Source organism: Calypte anna, chromosome 4B (genome assembly GCF_003957555.1).
Source record: "Calypte anna isolate BGI_N300 chromosome 4B, bCalAnn1_v1.p, whole genome shotgun sequence".
Classification (NCBI taxonomy): domain Eukaryota; kingdom Metazoa; phylum Chordata; class Aves; order Apodiformes; family Trochilidae; genus Calypte; species Calypte anna.
Window position 1 is genome coordinate 21902457 of NC_044249.1, and position 17365 is coordinate 21919821.

The 17365-nt window shown below is 52.3% G+C and overlaps 1 protein-coding gene and 1 long non-coding RNA gene across 2 annotated transcripts; both read right to left on the minus strand.

Annotated features, from left to right (window-relative positions):
- Positions 1–167: 167 nt before the first annotated feature.
- Positions 168–2298, minus strand: LOC115598348. The gene is made up of 3 exons (XR_003987590.1): positions 2187–2298; positions 851–908; positions 168–471 (listed from the first exon to the last, which is right to left on the minus strand). It is a non-coding gene; the product is annotated as an uncharacterized LOC115598348 (long non-coding RNA).
- A 2547-nt stretch (positions 2299–4845) lies between these two features.
- CCT7 (chaperonin containing TCP1 subunit 7) lies at positions 4846–17279 on the minus strand. Its single transcript, XM_030450413.1, has 12 exons — positions 17177–17279; positions 14639–14792; positions 13889–13995; positions 13130–13255; positions 12469–12521; positions 11963–12134; positions 10501–10665; positions 9779–9967; positions 9082–9179; positions 8140–8272; positions 6726–6932; positions 4846–5518 (listed from the first exon to the last, which is right to left on the minus strand). Exons 1-12 carry the CDS (start codon positions 17180–17182, stop codon positions 5294–5296), a joined length of 1635 nt encoding a protein of 544 aa, XP_030306273.1. The 5' UTR covers positions 17183–17279; the 3' UTR covers positions 4846–5293.
- Between the last annotated feature and the right edge of the window lie 86 nt (positions 17280–17365).

A 17365-nucleotide genomic window follows, 5' to 3' on the forward strand; every position in this document is an offset into this window, starting at 1 on the left:
AAGGAAAAGGCTTTTGGAAGGCACCCAGCAGGGTCAAGGCATCACCCTGGGGAGAAGGCACCCTGGGGACACCCATCACAGCACTGCCAGCACAGGGGACACAGCCCCCTGCCACCCAGGGCTGCTGGCACCCAGCATGCTGAGCTGGGGAAAGCAGATTGTGAAGGTTTTTCCTCTTCTTGACACCACTGTTGGAGGTTTTGGTGCCTGCTGGCCAGCGTGGCTGGGAGGAGAGGACCCTTGCCAGGGCACCTCCTCTTCCTGCAGCCCTCCCAGGGTGATGGGCTCCCCGTGGAGCATCCCCCCATCCTGGTACCACCTTCCTCATCCGGGTCAGGAGAGCTGCAGACCTCAGATGGGGACATTGTCAGCATGCCAGCAGCCCACGGGGACATCCACAGAAAATAAAATCAATTCTTCTCAATGGCTGAAGCTGGAGGCAGCTCCTGGGTCTCCAACCCCAGAAGGAACCTGAGGAGAACATTTCATTTCACCCACCCCCCTGTCCCATCTATGCTGTCTCCTCCAGAACAGGGTAGTTGGGGTTTTTTTGGGCCATAAACCCCTGTTGGAAACATCTCCATTCCCTCCTGACTGCAGCTTTCCAGGACAAGGCTGGTCCCTGTATGCACAAAATGTGGGAGCACCCCCCCCCAAAAAAAAAAGCCTGTGAGAAACCACCCTGGGCAGCACTGGATGAGCTCCCTGGCACTGTGGGTTCCTCTCCATCCCAGGGAGGTTGGGACATGAGTAGTCCAGAGGGCATGAGGAACAAAGGATGCCCCAACCAGCAAAAAAAAAAACCCAAACCAACACCCAGTGAAGCTAAACCAGTCCAGGACCATCTCACCAGCCTGGTCCCAGTGGTGACGTCAGGGTTTGGAACAGAGCAGAGACTTGGAAATTCCCTTAAAAAAATAAAAATAAAGCAAAGTAAGTATTTATTTCTACAAAGGAGATTTAAAAAGATATTTTAAAGGAAAATTCTATACTCAGCATGTTCATAGACTCTATGCTTAAAAGACTATCGTGGTGGAGGGCTGTGGCTGAAGACTGAAGGTGGCTGCTCCGGGTTTGCTGCCTGCTCACCCCCAGCCTGGATCCTCCAATCCATGAGGATGGGGTGATGGAAAGCAGGGGGAGATGCTGAAGACCCCTGAAGGAACCTTGTGTGCTCCCCAGTGAGGCCAGAGGAGCTGCTGGTGTGGAGGGTGGCCGTGTCTGCTGGTGGCACTGGTGGCACTGGGGGGTTTGGTAAGTCACAGCAGGACAACCCCACCCCAATCTGGTGACCAAAACGTCCCCCTCCTCTTGGGGCACTCCCAAAAAGCCCAACTTCTGGCTTAGCAAAGTCATGGTTTGATAAAAATCCCAGCAGGACACGAGACCTCGAGCAGGTTCAAGGATTGGAAGGTGGGAAGTGGGGTGGGGGTTTTTTGCCACCCCATTTTGTGTGATGCCTGAGCTTGGATGGGTCCCTTCCTCCTCCTCCTGGGCTGGGGATGAAGGTGACTGGCACAGGGTAATGAGCCCTTCGTGTCCCTCCTGGTGGCTTCTAATTGCCACCAGGTTATTAATGGCAACCAGCTCATTAACAGCTCTGGGTTTCTTCCTTGGAAATGTCACACTGATGGCTTCCCTGATGCTTTCCCACCAGGACGTGGCCCCTTTGGCTCTCCCATCACCCACCCTTGGGGTGCCACTGCCCCAGGGTTCACCACATCAGCTGTGGGGATTCAATCCCATTTCCTCTGGGATTGGTGAAGAGAAATACCAAATCCTTTGGGAAAGCCTTGAGGTCACCCCGTGCTGGGATGGGACAGCTGTAGTGTGAGCTCAACCCCAGAGTAGACCCTAGAGAAGCCCCAGAGGGGCTCTGCGATGACAATCCCCAGCAAAAAGCCAGGAAAAGAGTGTCCTGAGTGGGGGGAGCAGCATTCCCTCAAGGTTCTGGTGGTGGCCAGGGGCTGGCTGGCTGGTGCTGCTTCCCATGGGACAACTTTAGGAGGGATTAAGCCCAATTTTTCCCCAAATTTTCCCCATGGCCACGACTCACAACATTCCTCTTTGGAATGTGGGTGCCTGTCAGGGTGCTCCAGAGGAACACCACCAGCAAAGCCACCTCGAGGGGGAAATGAATCCCAATTCCATGGTTTTTTCTGTCTCAAACGTTGGATTTTGCTCACCATCCATCGCCCAGGAGCCAGGGCTGCTCCAGGACCTCCTCATCCTCCTGCTTCCATCCTTGTGTTCCCAGTTTGGGGAGGTCCAGGGCACAGGAGGTCTCCAGGAAAGGGGGGAACTCCCAGGTTGGCTCCTCCAAGGAGGTTCTGAAATCTTCTTTATCAAGCAAAGGCAAAAAAAAGAATTTAAAAAGCCCCATCTCTGGCTGTGGGATAGGATCCCAGCTGCCACCCACAGCCAGATCCTGGCCACCTTGTTTGGATCCTCCCAAAGGCTCCAAATTTGGATTAAATTGAAGAAAAAAAACCCAGGAGAAACATTGCTGAAGGCTCTTGGAGTGGTTGAGCAACATTTTCCTCTTGGAACCCCAGGAACCTGCAGGTTGGGGTGGAACAAAACCTGATGGGACTCGGTGCCAAATGATAAAATGCTTTAAAATAACCCCTCCAAAATAATAATAATAATTAAAAAACCAAAACAGGGAGATTTTTAGCAACCAGAGATGGTTTGTTGTTTGGTCAGGGGGTGTTGTTACAAGGTTGATGTGTGACCTTCCCCATGGGTGGGAGGGAAAAGAATCCCCACAGCAGGAGGATGGTCCCACCTGCACATCCTTCAAGGAAAGGAGGGAGGGAGGGAAACCCACCCAAAAGCAGGGAAAAATGGGATTTTTCTGAAGCCAGCCTCAGGCTTGAGCCCCGTGGAAGTGGGGGGATGAGGTGGGCTGGGGCCAGGGACAAGCAGGTGCAATGGTGATGGAAGGTGGGGTGGGTTTGGGGAAGCTAGAGATGGGTTTGGGGGAAGAAAAGGATGGATTTGGGGGAAGAAAAGGATGGATTTGGGGGAAGAAAAGATGGATTTGGAAAGCAAAGACATTTTCAGAAGGCAGGGATGGCTTTGGGGAAGCAAGGGATGGTTTGGGGAAGGCAGGGATGGGGTTTGGGAAGCAAGGGATGGTTTTTGGGAACTGGAAGGATGGTTTTGGGAAGGCAGGGATGGTCTTTGGAAAACAAGAGATGGTTTTGGGAAGGCAGGGATTCTTTTGGGAAGCCAGGAATGGTTTCTGGGAAGCAAGGGAAGGGTTTTTAAAAGCAAGGAATGGTTTTGGGAAGCAAGAGATGGGTTTTAGGAAGGAAGCGATGGTTTTGGGGAAGGCAGGGATGGTATCTGGGAAGCAAGGGTTGGTTTTGGGTAGCAAGTGCAGTCCTGCACACTTGCTTAGAGATAATCAGAGGCTGCACAGGGACAGAAAGGAAAAAAAAAAAAAAAGAAAAGCATTATAAATATATATATATATATACAGGAATTCCAATTGTTTCCCTAAAGCACTCCTTGGCAGTGTGTGCTCTGGTGGCAGCTGAGCCAAGGGGCCCTGTCCAGTGACCTCCCCCCCCTCCAAAGGCAGTGACTTCGCCTCCTCCTCCTCTAAGTTATTTTTTTAACTCTAAATTTAGGTCTATTTTAGTCTTTTGCAGCAATGTGCCAGTGTCTGGAGAACCAAACATCCCATTTTTCTTTTTTTTTGCCCCACCCCACAGCCCTAGGATGCTAAAGCAGGGCCTCGATGCTCAACCTGCCAGAGGATGGGGGAAGGGGGGAGGGTGGGAGGTAAAACTGGGGATCAAGTGAGATGGGGGGGTTCTGAAGAGGCTCTGGGGGGTTCTGGTGGCTGGGGGAGACCCATGTTTTAGCACTTTGGTTGGTACTACTCACCTGTAGATGCACTTTGATGTTGTTGCTTTGAAACTTTGCGGAGTGTAAACCATGTGTATTTAAAAGAATTACATGAAAAACAAACAAACAAGAAGTGTGTAAAGAGCTATTTTATGATTCCGTGTTAAAATAAAGACTCCTGGAGATTGAGGTGGGGTTTTCACTCTCCTGAGGGCTACACCAAACCTGTCCATCATTTTTCCTGCTGGAGATGCTCCAGGATCCATCCCTGAAGCCATTCCAGCCCCACAAATCACAGCTCCCTGCCAGGACTGAAGGTGTCAGACCCAGCTGCTGCCCTGAAGCACCTTCCATGAAGACAAAGCAAGAGGTGAATGGGTCATTAATGGAGCAGAAATGTCACCAAACCTGGGAGAGCTGAGAGAGAAAAGGCACCGAGGTGCTGCCTGGAAAACAAAGGGAACTGGGGTCCTGCTTCCCAGGTCATGAAGATGATCAAGGGCCAAGATAAAGGCTGAAAGTTTGTTCAGCCTGGAGAAGGCTCCAGTGAGACCTCAGAGCACCCCCCAATGCCTGAAGGGGCTCCAGAAAACCTGGGGAGGGACTCTGGAACAAAGAGGCTGAAGGGATGGGATGAGAGGGAAGGGTTTCAGGCTGCAAGAGATAGAGATAACATTTAAGGATTAAATTTTTTACAATGAGGGTGCTGAGCCCCAGGGTGCCCCCAGAAGCTGTCACTGCCCCATCCCTGGCAGTGTTGAAGGTTGGATGGGGCTTGGAGCACCCTGGGCTGGTGGGAGGTGTCCCTGGATGATCCTTTAAAGTCCCACCACCCCAAACCAGTCTGGGTCTATGATTCCCAGCAGAGCACCTGCTTTGAAACACAGCAAAAAACCCCAAACCATGCCAGAAGTTAACCTTTGAACAAGCAGCTCTCCCTCTGCAGAAGCAGCAGAGAACAGAAAACACCCCAGTGTGCCACTGAAACACTGTCAGCTCTTTATTGTGTTTGGGCCTGGGCTGAAAACCCCCAGCAGAATGACCAAAAAAAAAAAAAAAAAGAAAAAAAAAGAAAACCAAAAAACAAACAGTATAAATAGGAATAAAGCCCATGCTCACTGAGGCCTCTGCTCCACACCACTGGACAAGGTGAGCCCGAGGGGATCAGTGCTGCGTAGGACATGTTGGGGCAGGGCAGCTGGCAGCAGGCTGTGGTTGCCGAGGCCAAGATTTGACTCTAATTAAAGGTGGCCAGTGGTGGCCTGCAAGCCCTGGAGACGACCATCTGGGCACGGGCTCCTTAATTGAGAAATCAATTTCTGTTTCACACGTGGCAGGTTCGGAGCAGAGCGCTCACCCCCAGCTCAGCCCGCGGCGGGGCTCGGTGGTTGTGGGGTCTTCCTCAGCCCCATCCCCAGCCACCAGGAGAGGGGGCTCAGTGGTTGTGGGGTCTTCCTCGTCCTCTTCCCCTTCCCCCAGGTGCAGCCTCCATGGTGGAACGGGGGTTCTTGATGGTTTCATCCACGGAGACGATGAGGCAGGCGGCCTCGGAGGCGGCCGTCAGGGCGTTGATGCGGACGATCGCCGGTTCCCAGACGCAGGCCTCGAAGTTGTCAGTGATGTCCTCCTTGTTGACATCCACACCATACCACATCCCTCCCTGGGGGAGGCAGAGAAGAGGGAAGAGGGTTGTGTTATTGGGCTGGAAAGGATTTGAGATTCTTCTCCCTGCAGTGGTGGGGTCACCAAGACAAGGAGGAGGTGGAGATGTTGGAGCGAGGCCAGAGGACACAGAGATGATCCAAAGGCTGGAGCAGCTCTGGAGCCAGGATGAGAGAGTTGGGGGTCTTCTGCCTGGAGAAGGCTCCAAGGAGATCTCAGAGCACTCTGCAGGGCCTGAAGGGGCTCCAGGAAAGCTGGGGAGGGAGTCTGGACAAGGGGGAAGCATTTTAAGCTGCAAGAGGGGAGATTGAGATGAGATCTTGGGGAGAAATTGTTTGGGGTGAGGCTGCTGAGCCCCAGGTTGCCCCCAGAAGCTGTGGCTGCCCCATCCCTGGCAGTGTTGGAGGTTGGACCATCCTGGGCTGGTGGGAGGTGTCCCTGCCCATGGAACTGGATGATCTTGAAGGTCCCTTCCAACCCAAACCAGTCTGGGATTCTGTGACTTTGGGAACTGGATGCATGGAAATGCTCTAGGAGAGGCAGGGGATGAACCTCTCTGTACAAAGGAAGAAGATTTGAGGGGGAAAAGGCTGTAGGAGCTATACAGGGCTGACTTCCACTCCACTGCTGTCTCATTTGTCCACCCACAGCCCCAGCTTTTGCAGCTCAAGGCACAGCCACCCATTTTGGGGCAGAATTTTCTCCTTGACCTCAAAATTATCAGCAAGATGAAACTTGGGGAGGAGTGACCCCCCCCAAAGCAGCAGCCAAGGGGCAAGTTCCAGCTGCCTGGACCAGGACTGTGTGTGCACACAAGCCCTCCACGAGATCTGAAGTGATCTGAAGCTCCTCCAGAAAACAGGCAGCTCTGCCAACTTCCATACACTAATTAATGTCTTACATTAAAGCCTCCCTCCTGACAAAAGATGCATTTTTTAAAAATGCAAATCAAACCTCCCAGATCTCCAAGTCACCTGACAGCTGTGATCAAAGGGGAAAAACAGAGCAGTTCCTTTTATAGAAACCTGCACCAAGCCCACACCTGATCTGACAACAAACCACGGCGTTTCACCAAAGAGAACACGAGCCCAACGTGGACCTGGGCTGATTTACACTGAAACCATCAGGCTTGAGAAATAAATAATAATAAAAAAGAAATTAAAAAAGCACACACCACTGGTTCTCCCTCAAAGGTGGGCACCTACCTGGGCGTGCTTGGCTCGGAGCTTGTTGAGGATGTTGGTGGCATCGAAGCCGGCGTTGTCGCAGAGCTGTCGGGGAATGATCTCGAGGGCTTTAGCATAAGCTCCTATCAGCAGCTGCTGCTTGCCTGGAATGGTCCTGGAGTAGTCCCGGAGGTATTTGGAAAGCTCCATCTCTATGGCACCCCCACCAGCAACAACTGAGTCGTTCTGAAAGAGAAATTCTCCCTGTCCTCCCTGGGAACTCGTTTCCTGCAAGTGCCGCAGCTCAGCGTGATGCAGACACAACAGGGCCCCAGGAGAACCTGCAGAACCTACAGCCCTGGGGGCTCCAGAAACAGGCCAAGAACCTCCAGCAGCAGCTCTTTCCCAGCAGTGCATGAAATAAAAAGGGTGGTTTGGGGACACTCTACCAGTGAGAGGAGAGCATAGGAAGTTCCACCTCAACACAAGGAGAAACTTCTTTCCGGTGACAGAGCCCTGGCCCAGGCTGCCCAGAGAGGTTCTGGGGTCTCCTCCTCTGGAGCCTTTCCAACCCCACCTGGATGTGTTCCTGGATCCTGCTCTGGTAGAGTTGGACTCTCTGATCTCTAGAGGCCCCTTCCAACCTCTAACATTCCATCATTCTGCAAGGGACAGCAGGCTGGGCAGGTTTCCCTTGCTGCTGTGAAGCATTCCAAATTCATTTGCAGCAGCACTTGGCAGCCAAGTTCTGCTTCTTTCCCCCCCTCTTTATTTGTTTCAGCAGGGAGAGCAAAATGTTCTAAAAGCAAAACAGTCCTAAAAAATCTTGACTTGCCTCTTCCCATCCCCTCAGGGTACTCAACCTTTTCAGCTGCAAACCTCACGTTCACACATTATCACACAGAGCCCAGGAACACCCACGGTAAGGCAGCAGCTATCACACAGCACCAGCAGCTCCACATCCACACATCCCTCAGCTTACTTCACAGCCAGGGGACAGTTAACCCCCCAGGTTGGTCACCAAGAGAAGGAACAAGTGGCTTTAGCATGGCACAATCCTGCTATTGAAACCTTGTGGAGATCTCCCTGCTGCACCCAGACTGAGTTCGTTCCCTTCAGGATGGAGATGCTGACACAGCACACCAAACCCAGCAAGCACAACTCACAGCCTTGCTGGAGAGAAGGCAAAAGCCAAGCATGCCCCAAAAATAGTTGGCAACACTGCAGAAACAATGCTGCTTTGGCCAGGGAACAGCACTCGAGTTCATCCATCAGCTGCTGCCTGGCTCCACGCCCCACTCTACCCCAGAGAGCTTCAGGCCACTCCCCAGAGCCCTCAGCCAAAGGCTGGGATGTGAAAAGGTTTCTAGAAGGAGTTACAGCCATGCCAGGGGCTGCTCAACAACCTCAGTGATGACAATCCAGCAGGGAGGGTCTCTCTGCTGGCCCTGACCTTGATTGCTCTCCTGACAATCATGATGGCATCGTGCAGGGACCGCTCTGTCTCCTCCATGAACTGCTCAGCACCCCCCCGCAGGATTATGGTGCAGGTTTTGGCCTTGGGGCAGCCTGTGAAGAAGTTGTACCTGTCAGGGGCACAAGGTGAGAAGGGTTAAGGTGAGGGAGAAGCAGTTGTGCTGCTGAAGGTGACAGCACAGAAAACACAGCAGCTCTTTACAAGTCTGGAGGCATTTCACCCTGGGCAGCACTCCCGATGCAGCAGAGCCTGGAAATATCTGAGTGAAATTGAAGCCAACCCAGGAAAATCTACTCTCCTCCTCTTGCCAGGCCATTGTGCTAGACCAGAGCTCTGCTTTTTATGTGGCAGATGTTAGCAGGCAGCCCCCAAGAGGAAGAAATTATTTAATTTAGAACAGGTTGCCCCCAGAAGCTGTGGCTGCCCCATCCCTGGCAGTGTCGAAGGTTGGATGGGGCTTGGAGCACCCTGGGCTGGGGGAGGTGTCCCTGACCATGGCAGGGGGGTGGCAATGGATGATCTTGAAGGTCTCTTCCAACCCAAACCACTCTTTGATTCTATGATTCCTTCTCTAGAACCCTTTAGATGGCACCCAGCTTCATCTGCACGACAGGGAAGTGGCAGGGGGGTTATGAGACAAAAGCCACAACCAACCCCAAGAGGTGTTGCTGTTGAGGTGTGAATGAAATGCCACCACCATGGCACTGAGGAACCAATTTGTATTTTTCAAAGCATATAAAAGAGGTAAAGCTTTAGATGAAAACTTACTCCTGCCCCCTCTCCCTCCTCAGCCCCATTAAAGCAGCAACAATGCCACTGTGTTTTCACACCCAGAGATTCTCAGCCCCACCAATGCTCAGAACTCAAACCAAGAGCTGCTCACAGAGGAGCAGAGGGGTTCCAGAGTGGGGTATTTACCTCTCTCCTCCAATCTGAGTCTCCTCAAAGAGTTCACATCGTCCCAGAACATCATCTGACAGGGCATTGACACTGGTCTGGATGGAGCCACCACAGGCCTGCATGGAAAGGGAAGTGGAATTTCCAATGCTGACAAATAAAAAGACAAATTTCCCCAGCAGGTCCCCACTTTTCAGAGGCAACCAGGCCTTTTAGAGCTGCAAAAAAACAGATTCAAGAAAAAAACCCTTCTACTTTCCTCCCATGCCATGCAAGCTACCAGCATCTGAAATCATCCTTGAGAGCAAAACAAGATTCTGCTTCTCCCAAGTGCTGACTCAGAGGCTCCAGCAGCTGCACAAAAGCTTCAGAGAAAACCACTCAGGGTGGAAGAGGCAAGAACAAGGGAAAAGAAACCTCTCCCCATGCAAAATGGGGAATAAAAAAGCAGTGCAGATGCAGCTAGTGTGCAAATGTTCAGTCAAGACACTATATGGCAGCTTTAGGTAATCACCACATGGGTAAAAAACCTGATGGGATTTTGATTTTTATCTTTGTAAGGAAGAGGGAGTTCAGTCACCACGTGCTGCCCTTTTTGGGAATGACCAGCTTGGTGTGGCTGAAAACAGATCACAAGTGTTTCTTTTGAAGAAAACAAAAGTGTGTTTTTCTGAAGGAAACACATCAGAAGTGTTTCTCCTGAAAGCAAGCAGCTCACCATCATTGTTCTCTTGAGATCCTCCTCTGGGACACGGCCAGCACAGAACATGTCTCTGTCTGCAAAGTACTGAGTAGCCACGTCCCCAATGGGAAGCTTGGAGAGGACAACTTTGGCTCCTGACTTGTGGATTTTGTCTAGTTTGTCATACAAGATGTTCCACTCAGCATCCACAATGGCCTGGTAATCCTAGGAGGGAGGAAACAGGGATAAGCAACCCAGCACTGCCATCAAGAGCACCACGTTCACCCCAGCAGAGAGGGGAACTTGAATCAATCAGTTCCTGAGAGTGCTGGAGCCAAGACCCCAAAAATCAGAGCTGAGAACTTTAGGCACCACAATCACACAGGAACCCAATGCCCCCAACAGGGTGGTGCCTTCCAGGATGTCAGAGAATGACCACGTTTCACATGACAAGGTGGAAGGAGAACAACTGCCCAACCAGCTACCTTCTTCATTACCCAAGAGTTTACTCAGAATTTACTTCATTTAAGCTTTAAGAAGTCACCAGGCAGCTGCCAACTTCTCAGAGCACAGGGGCTGAGCAGAAACGTGCCCCAAACCTGCTCCAAGTCCAACTCTCCCAGGTGAGGCAGCATAACCTCCCCCCAGCTATTTCCAGGGTGAGCAGAAGGCAACCCCACTGATCCCCCTGGCTCCCATGCAGCCAGCCAAGCACCTCAGGGGGGCAGGAGGAAGCAGGAGAAATTTCCAGCTCTTACCTCCACTGTGTTGACTCTGACCTCAGCGTTGTCCTTCTCAGCTTTGAGCTCCAGCTCCACGTTCAGCAAGGCAATTTTGGGAGCCTGATACTTCTTGGGCTGCATCTCAAACCCCGCGTAGGAAAAAGTCTTCTTGAAGGCAACTCCAGCCACCAGCTGGGAGTCCTTGGGGACAGGGATGATGTGTTAGGATCTGACTCCCTTCTCAGTGGGGTTAAGAATTCCTGGAGGAGACTCTCTGCTTGGAATCCTCCTTTACCAAGTGCTCCCCACCAGCTGCCTGCTCTGATTAACCCACTTGGAAAGCAAAGCAGCAGCAAATATTTTTCTTTCTTCTCTCTCTCTTCACAAAAGCAGCTTCCTCTTTACTCCTCAACACACCCCAGCTCAAGATGCTGCACACAACCAGAAGATCAAGGGAGAGAGCAATCTGTTCTCTCTCTGATGTCTCTCCCAACCCTCCCCTTTGAAGATGGATACTCCTCATCCACAGCCCCACACTCGAGGTCTGTTTTGTTTGTTTGTTTTCCCTGCTCTGTTTTTCCAAGCCCCATCACCACCTGGAGGATTGTTCTGCAGCAGCACTGCCCACCCCAACACTGCCCCCCTGAACTGAACTTCTGGATTTGGGGGCTGGGAAGAGAAATCAGCACCTCAGTCTCCTACCCTGAGTGTACCTAACCCTACACTTCAGACCTGGCTCTGCCCAGGTTCCCTGTCCCACCTGACCCAGAACAAGCAGAGACTTCCTCAGCTGCAGCTGACCCAGATCCCTCACAAAAACCAACCCTGAAATGCAGCATGGAAAATTATTTGACCCTTCTCCTCCTCCAAGTCTCCAAGGAGTCTTGGGAGCAGATTAGGGAACAACAGGGAGCAGGGAGAGATGCTTTGTCCAGGATGGGAGACACCATCCTCCCCAGGAGAGCAATTTCTGCAAGCCTCTGAATTCCAGTAAGCCCAGACACCACAAAACCAGATGCTTGAGATGTTCTTAATCCACCCAATTAGCTGTCTGGGCAGGAAAATGGTGTCATTAGTTCTCTTCTCAATGAAAATGGGTGTTCACAGACAGCAACAGCCAGGGAATAATAATTCACAGAGACTGGGGAAGGTTTTACTTTTCAGAAGGATCCCAAGCAAGGGGCCAAAACTACACAGGACAGAGGCAGGACAGAGCCTGGACACATCAGTTGTCCCACAGATATTTGAAGACACAAATGGAATTTGCCCCAGTACCCATTTCTGCTGCAGGGGTCAGTGAGAGAAGAGTGGATTTGGCTCCAAAAGAAGATTCCCTACCTACAGAAAAGAAATCCAGCCCTATTCAGTAAACTTTTCCCTCACAGCAAATGCTTTGTTTTGCTTTGTTCATCCCCAAATTTCTCCTCAAGTCAGCCCATCAGAGGAGCTCTGATCACTGGGCTCCTCTCCTTTCAGGACAGACTCCCACAGAACTTACTTCCAGAGCTCCTCCTTGCACCTTCTTTATTCCAATCATCTTGAGCTGTAACAAGTCATCCAACATCATGACAGCATCCACCACCATCTTGGAGAAAAACTCCTTGCTCTGGGAGATGAGTTTAGAGCTCAGGGCTGTGGCTGCACACTTCTCCAGCAGGCTCCTCTGCTCACTGCAAGGAAGATATCAAGAAAAACACATGGTACTGGTCACTTATTAGCAAGCTAACTTCATGTATCCAACAGCTAAAGAGTGATCTGAGAGCTCAGAGAAGCCCTGAGCATTTAAAACACCCACTGATGGTAGCAAAGTCTCCACCACCACTGGAAAAAAAAAGAAATCAGGCCACTTATTTTGGTCCCTGGTTCCTCCATGGAAGACACTGGCCTAAATACTTCACTGCAGCCCAAGCAAGAGCTCAGCATCTCCCCTGGAGGAGCAGGAACCTCTGAAAGCTGAAGAATAACCCTGTTTACACAACCAGGTCAGCAGGAAGGGAAACTTACTCTTTATCTTCCTTCTTGACTGTAACAGCAATATCTTTGATCTTGTTTACAGCCTGCCAAAACACAAGCCAACAGCTGGATTAATGATTCATGCTCAGGAGCTGATCAGATTTCCAAGTTTGCTCTTTGTATTTTATGTTAATTTTTATTCTCCACTTCAGCATCACAAAATTTTCAGGCATTTGAGATATTTCACCCCTGTCAGGACAATAACTCTAAGTGACACTAACATGGATTTATAAGAGAAGGGGCTCAGAGCTGCCCCACTGGGTTCAGCAGAGATTTGGGGAACCAAAAGGCTGCTGAAGGAGTTCAGCTCCAGAGAAGGGACAGGCTTAGGGGACATGAAAGGTTTACCAAGGAGCAGCAGCTTTACCAAGGAGTAGCAGTGATCACAAGAATGGGAAAAAGGAATTTTCCCACCTTTTTATTCTTCCTTGGAGTAAAACCAATAGCTCTCAAGAAGGATTAGCTGGTGACAGCAGCTGACACCAGGCAAGGCAGCTGATGTTTGCTGTAAGGCATCATGAGCTCAGTTCTGCCTCCCCCAACACCCATTCATCACTGACTTGTGCCTGAAATGTGTTATTTGTCATTTCTGGCAGAGATTTCCTCTCCCCAGAGACCCTGGAGGAGCCCAGCCCTGCCCAGGCTGCCTCACCAGCTGGGTTGCTGTGCGGAAGGCCCTGATGATGATCTGAGGATGGAGACCTTCCTCCACGTAGGGCTTCACTTGTTTGAGGAACTCAGCAGCCAGCAGAGTCACAGAGGTGGTGCCATCCCCAACCTGCAGGGAAGGAGTCACAGAATGGGTCACAAAATGATGGTCACAGCTCCATCCAGTGGGCAGGGACACCTCCCACCAGCCCAGGTTGCTCCAAGTCCCACCCAACCTTCAACACTGCCACAACTTCCTTGGGAAATCAGTTGCCACAGAGAAGAATTTCTTCCTAATGTCCAAGCTAAAATCTCTTCAAGTTTTAAAGCATTTCCCCCTTGTCCTCTCACTCCAGCAGAGAGGAGAGGCTCTGGGTCACCCAAACTGTGAGAGCAGCTTCAAAACTACACAGAGGAAAACACAGCCCAAGGTTTTCTGTTTTCTCTCCTTGGCAGATTTGCAGCTGGATTTTTATTTTTAGTGATTAAAAAGGGCTGGGCTCAAGCTGCATCCCCTTTGAGGGTCAGCTCTCATTTCCCTGTCACCTGTGGTCATGGCATGGGAACTCTGAACCTCTCAAGTTCCAGATCTGGCTGCAAAAGATTTGGAAGTTACCACAAAAGAGAAGGTGTCAAGGAACAGGGATAAACACCAGCACGTGGTGAGCAGTTCCCAATATTCCCACACACATCAACACCAAATCCTCACAACCACTGCTGGGAAAAGCCTCAGGTTCTGAGGGGACCCAGTGGAGCCTCTTACCTCTGCATCCTGTGATTTGGCAATGTCCACCAGTGTCTTGGCAGCAGGGTGGACAACATCCAGGAGCTTCAGGATGGTGGCACCATCATTGGAGATGGTGGCTTTGCCTAGGAGTGAGGTGCAAAGAGAAGTCAAGGCTCAGCTGGTGTGAATAAAGCCCTGGTCAGGCTGAAAAGGCAGGTTTTAGCTAAATGAGTGGTTTGGTCTCCTGTATGATTTGAAATGTGACCACCACAGTTTCTGAGTACAGCTCTGCAGCCAGACACACAGCTGTGTAGCAGAAGGAGAGGGGAAAGAAGAGGGGGCAGGGAAGAGGGGGCAGGGAAGAGGGGGCAGGGAAGAGGGGAAAGAAGGGAAAGGAAGGAGGGGAAAGAGGAAAATCCTATTTTTTTTTAAATTTATTGCAGTAACATCCACTGATCTCACACAGCCACAACTGCTGAGTAACTCCACACATGTTATCAGCTTCATTTAACAATTCAGACAGAGCTGGTGAGGGCAAGCTGAGAAGCAGGCTGCAGACACCATTTCTTTCTGCCATGGGATTTCTCAGATCTGGTCCCAGCAACCCTGGATCTACCCAACCTCCCCCTGGCTGCTGTAATGCAAGTGAGCAGGCCGCAAACAAGGAGCTCCTCAGGCAGCTCTACCAACCAGTTCCACAGCAGAGGCCAGAGCAGCTGGAAGTTTATTTCTGAGGGATTTTTCTGAGGGATTTTTCCAGCTGCTGGGAGAAGCCACAGCCCTTACCCTGATCATCCACAATGAGCTTGTCCATGCCCCGAGGCCCCAGGGTGGTTCGAACAGCCTCAGCAATCACCTGGCAGGCATTGATGTTGCTGACGAGCTGAGGGATCCCCTGCGAGGTGTCTGTCCCCTCCTTCAGGAGGATGACGGGTGTGGGCTGGAAGAGAAGACACAGCAGAGCTGCTACTCCGACCCCTACAGGCAACCCGGAGAAAGTTCCTCACCCCAGTTGCCACCACACCAAAAGATTGGGGATAAAAACCTGCAGTTCATAGAATCCTAGAATGGGCTGGGTTGGAAGGGACCTCAGAGATCATCAAGTCCAACCCTTGATCCACTCCCACTGCAGTTCCCAGCCCATGGCACTCAGTGCCACATCCAGGCTCTTTGGAAAGATCTCCAGACACGGAGAATCCACTACTTCCCTGGGCAGCCCATTCCAATGCCTGATCACCCTCTCCAGAAAGAAATTCTTTCTCATCTCCAACCTAAACCTCCCCTGGCACAACTTGAGACCCTGCCCTCTTGTCTTGCTGAGAGTTGCCTGGGAAAAGAGCCCAACCCCCCCCTGGCTCCAACCTCCTTTCAGGGAGTTGCAGAGAGTGATGAGGTCTCCCCTGAGCCTCCTCTTCTCCAGCCTCAACACCCCCAGCTCCCTCAGCCCTTCCTCACAGCAATTCTGCTGGATCCCTTCACAGCCTCCTTGCTCTTCTCTGGACCTGCTCCAGCACCTCAAGCTCCTTCCTGAGGGGCTGAGGGGCCCAGAACTGGACACAGGACTCAAGCTGTGGCCTCACCAGAGCTGAGCACAGGGGCAGAATCCCTTCCCTGGACCTGCTGGCCACGCTGTTCCTGAGCCAGCCCAGGATGCCATTGGCCTTCTTGGCTACCTAACTTGGCTACCAAGTTCCTCTGCTCCACACCTCCCCCTGGTCCCAGTCCAACTGGAATTCCCCCAGCAGCCTCAGGAACCACACACCCAACTCCAACTGTGGGGTTTTTTCCACACCAAGTGTTTTAAAGAGGTCCTGAGGCTGCACTCAGAGCAAGGAAGTGCTGGGGCTGATGCCATCCAGAGGGACAAGCAGGATGCCCCTGGGCTCCTCATGGAGAGCAACAAGTGGAAGATTCCTGGAAATGGGTTGGGAAAACCCCTGCTATCAACATAAGCTGAGAGTGAAGGGCTTGAGAGCAGCCCTGGGAAGGATCTGGGGGTTCTGGTGGCTGAGGAGCTGGACCTGAGGCAGCAGTGTCTGCTGGCAGCCCAGAAACCACCCCTGTCCTGGGCTGCATCCCAGCAGTGTCAGCAGCAGGGCCAAGGGAGGGGGTTGTCCCCCTCTGCTCCCCCCTGGATCCACTTCTGGGGTCCCCAGCACCAGAAGGACATGGAGCTGGTGGAGAGAGGAGGCCATGGAGGTGCTGGGAGGGCTGGAGCAGCTCTGGAGGCAGGGGGAGAGTTGGGAGTGTTCAGCTGGAGATGAGAAGGGAACAATGGGGAGAGCTTTCCAACAGTTAAAGGAGAATTAATAAGAGAACACACCTTTTATCAGGGGCTGTAGTGTAGGATGAGGGGTGATGGTTTTAAACTAAAAAAGGGAAATTCAGAGATCTTAGGAAGAAATGTTTCACCTTGAGGGTGGTGAAACCTTGGTGAAACCTTGGCCCAGAGAGGTGGGAGATGGCCCATCCCTGGGAACACTGGATCAGGTTGGATGGGGCTCTGAGCAATCTACCCCAGAAGATGTCTGGGATGGACTGGGTGAGCTTTAGGTTCCCTCCCAGCCCAAACTGTTCCAGGATTTTATGACCTAGACCAGGGATGGTTTTAATTACAGTGCCAGCAAGGTGTTCAGCACAACCACCCCTTCCCCAGCACACCCCAAATCAGAGCCTCAGCTGCCCCAAAGGGTGCCAAGTGCTGCAGGATGCTCCCAGAGAGGAAAGACAAGGGTAGAGACACAGGAACTGACTGCCTACACCCGGCAAACACGCCTCAAGGAGCCCAATTTGAAACACCCGCCCGCGGGCAGAAAGCAAAATGAACATTTGGGAGTGTTTCACTACAGAAGGACAGGGCTGGGGCTGAGCTGGCCACATTAATCACAGCCCAGCCGCCCAGTCAGTCCCACAAAGACCCTATGGAAGAAAAGGTACCGAGTTCTTCCCCACCCATCACAAGAAAGGGAAAAGAAACCCCAGAAAACCAAAGGAGAAGCAAACACCGCCCCGGGCCGCAGCAATGGGGAGCGCTGGGGCTGGGGGGGAAGCGGCTCAGGGGGCTTCCATGAACCTCCCGAGGTTCATGGCTGCAGCTCCCACAGCTCCCGCTCCCACCCAACCCCTCCACGCCGAGCCCCAGGCCCTGAGGGTCCCGGCGGGAAGCGGGGCCCGGACTCACGCCGCGGGTAGCGGCAGCGCGGCCTCCGCCATCCCCACCACAACCCCGTCCGACACGGTCCCTGGAGGGCAGCGGAACCCCGGGGAGGCTCCGGAGGGCAGCGGGTGGCGGTGGCGGCGGGGATGGCGGCGGATGGCACTCACCATCATCCCGGCGGCACTGATGGCGGCTGCGGCTCCCGGCTCGGATAGGCCCCGCCCCACAATGCACCGCGCCCGCCCAGAAGCTTCCGCGGGAGACGGGCGCGTTGCTAAGCAACCACTTCCGGATGCCCTCTATGGTACCGGCGGATAGAGCGGCCCCGGTGAGGAGCCTTTCCTTCTCCGGGTAAC

What these genes read in the sequence shown, in the direction of transcription:
- CCT7 (XM_030450413.1), bottom strand. An exon ending in ATCTCAAGAGAACAATGATG is followed by an intron (nt 9,180 to 9,778) that starts GTGAGCTGCTTG and finishes CTTTCCATGCAG; the next exon opens with GCCTGTGGTGGCTCCATCCA. An exon ending in TCCGAGCCAAGCACGCCCAG is followed by an intron (nt 5,519 to 6,725) that starts GTAGGTGCCCAC and finishes TGCCTCCCCCAG; the next exon opens with GGAGGGATGTGGTATGGTGT.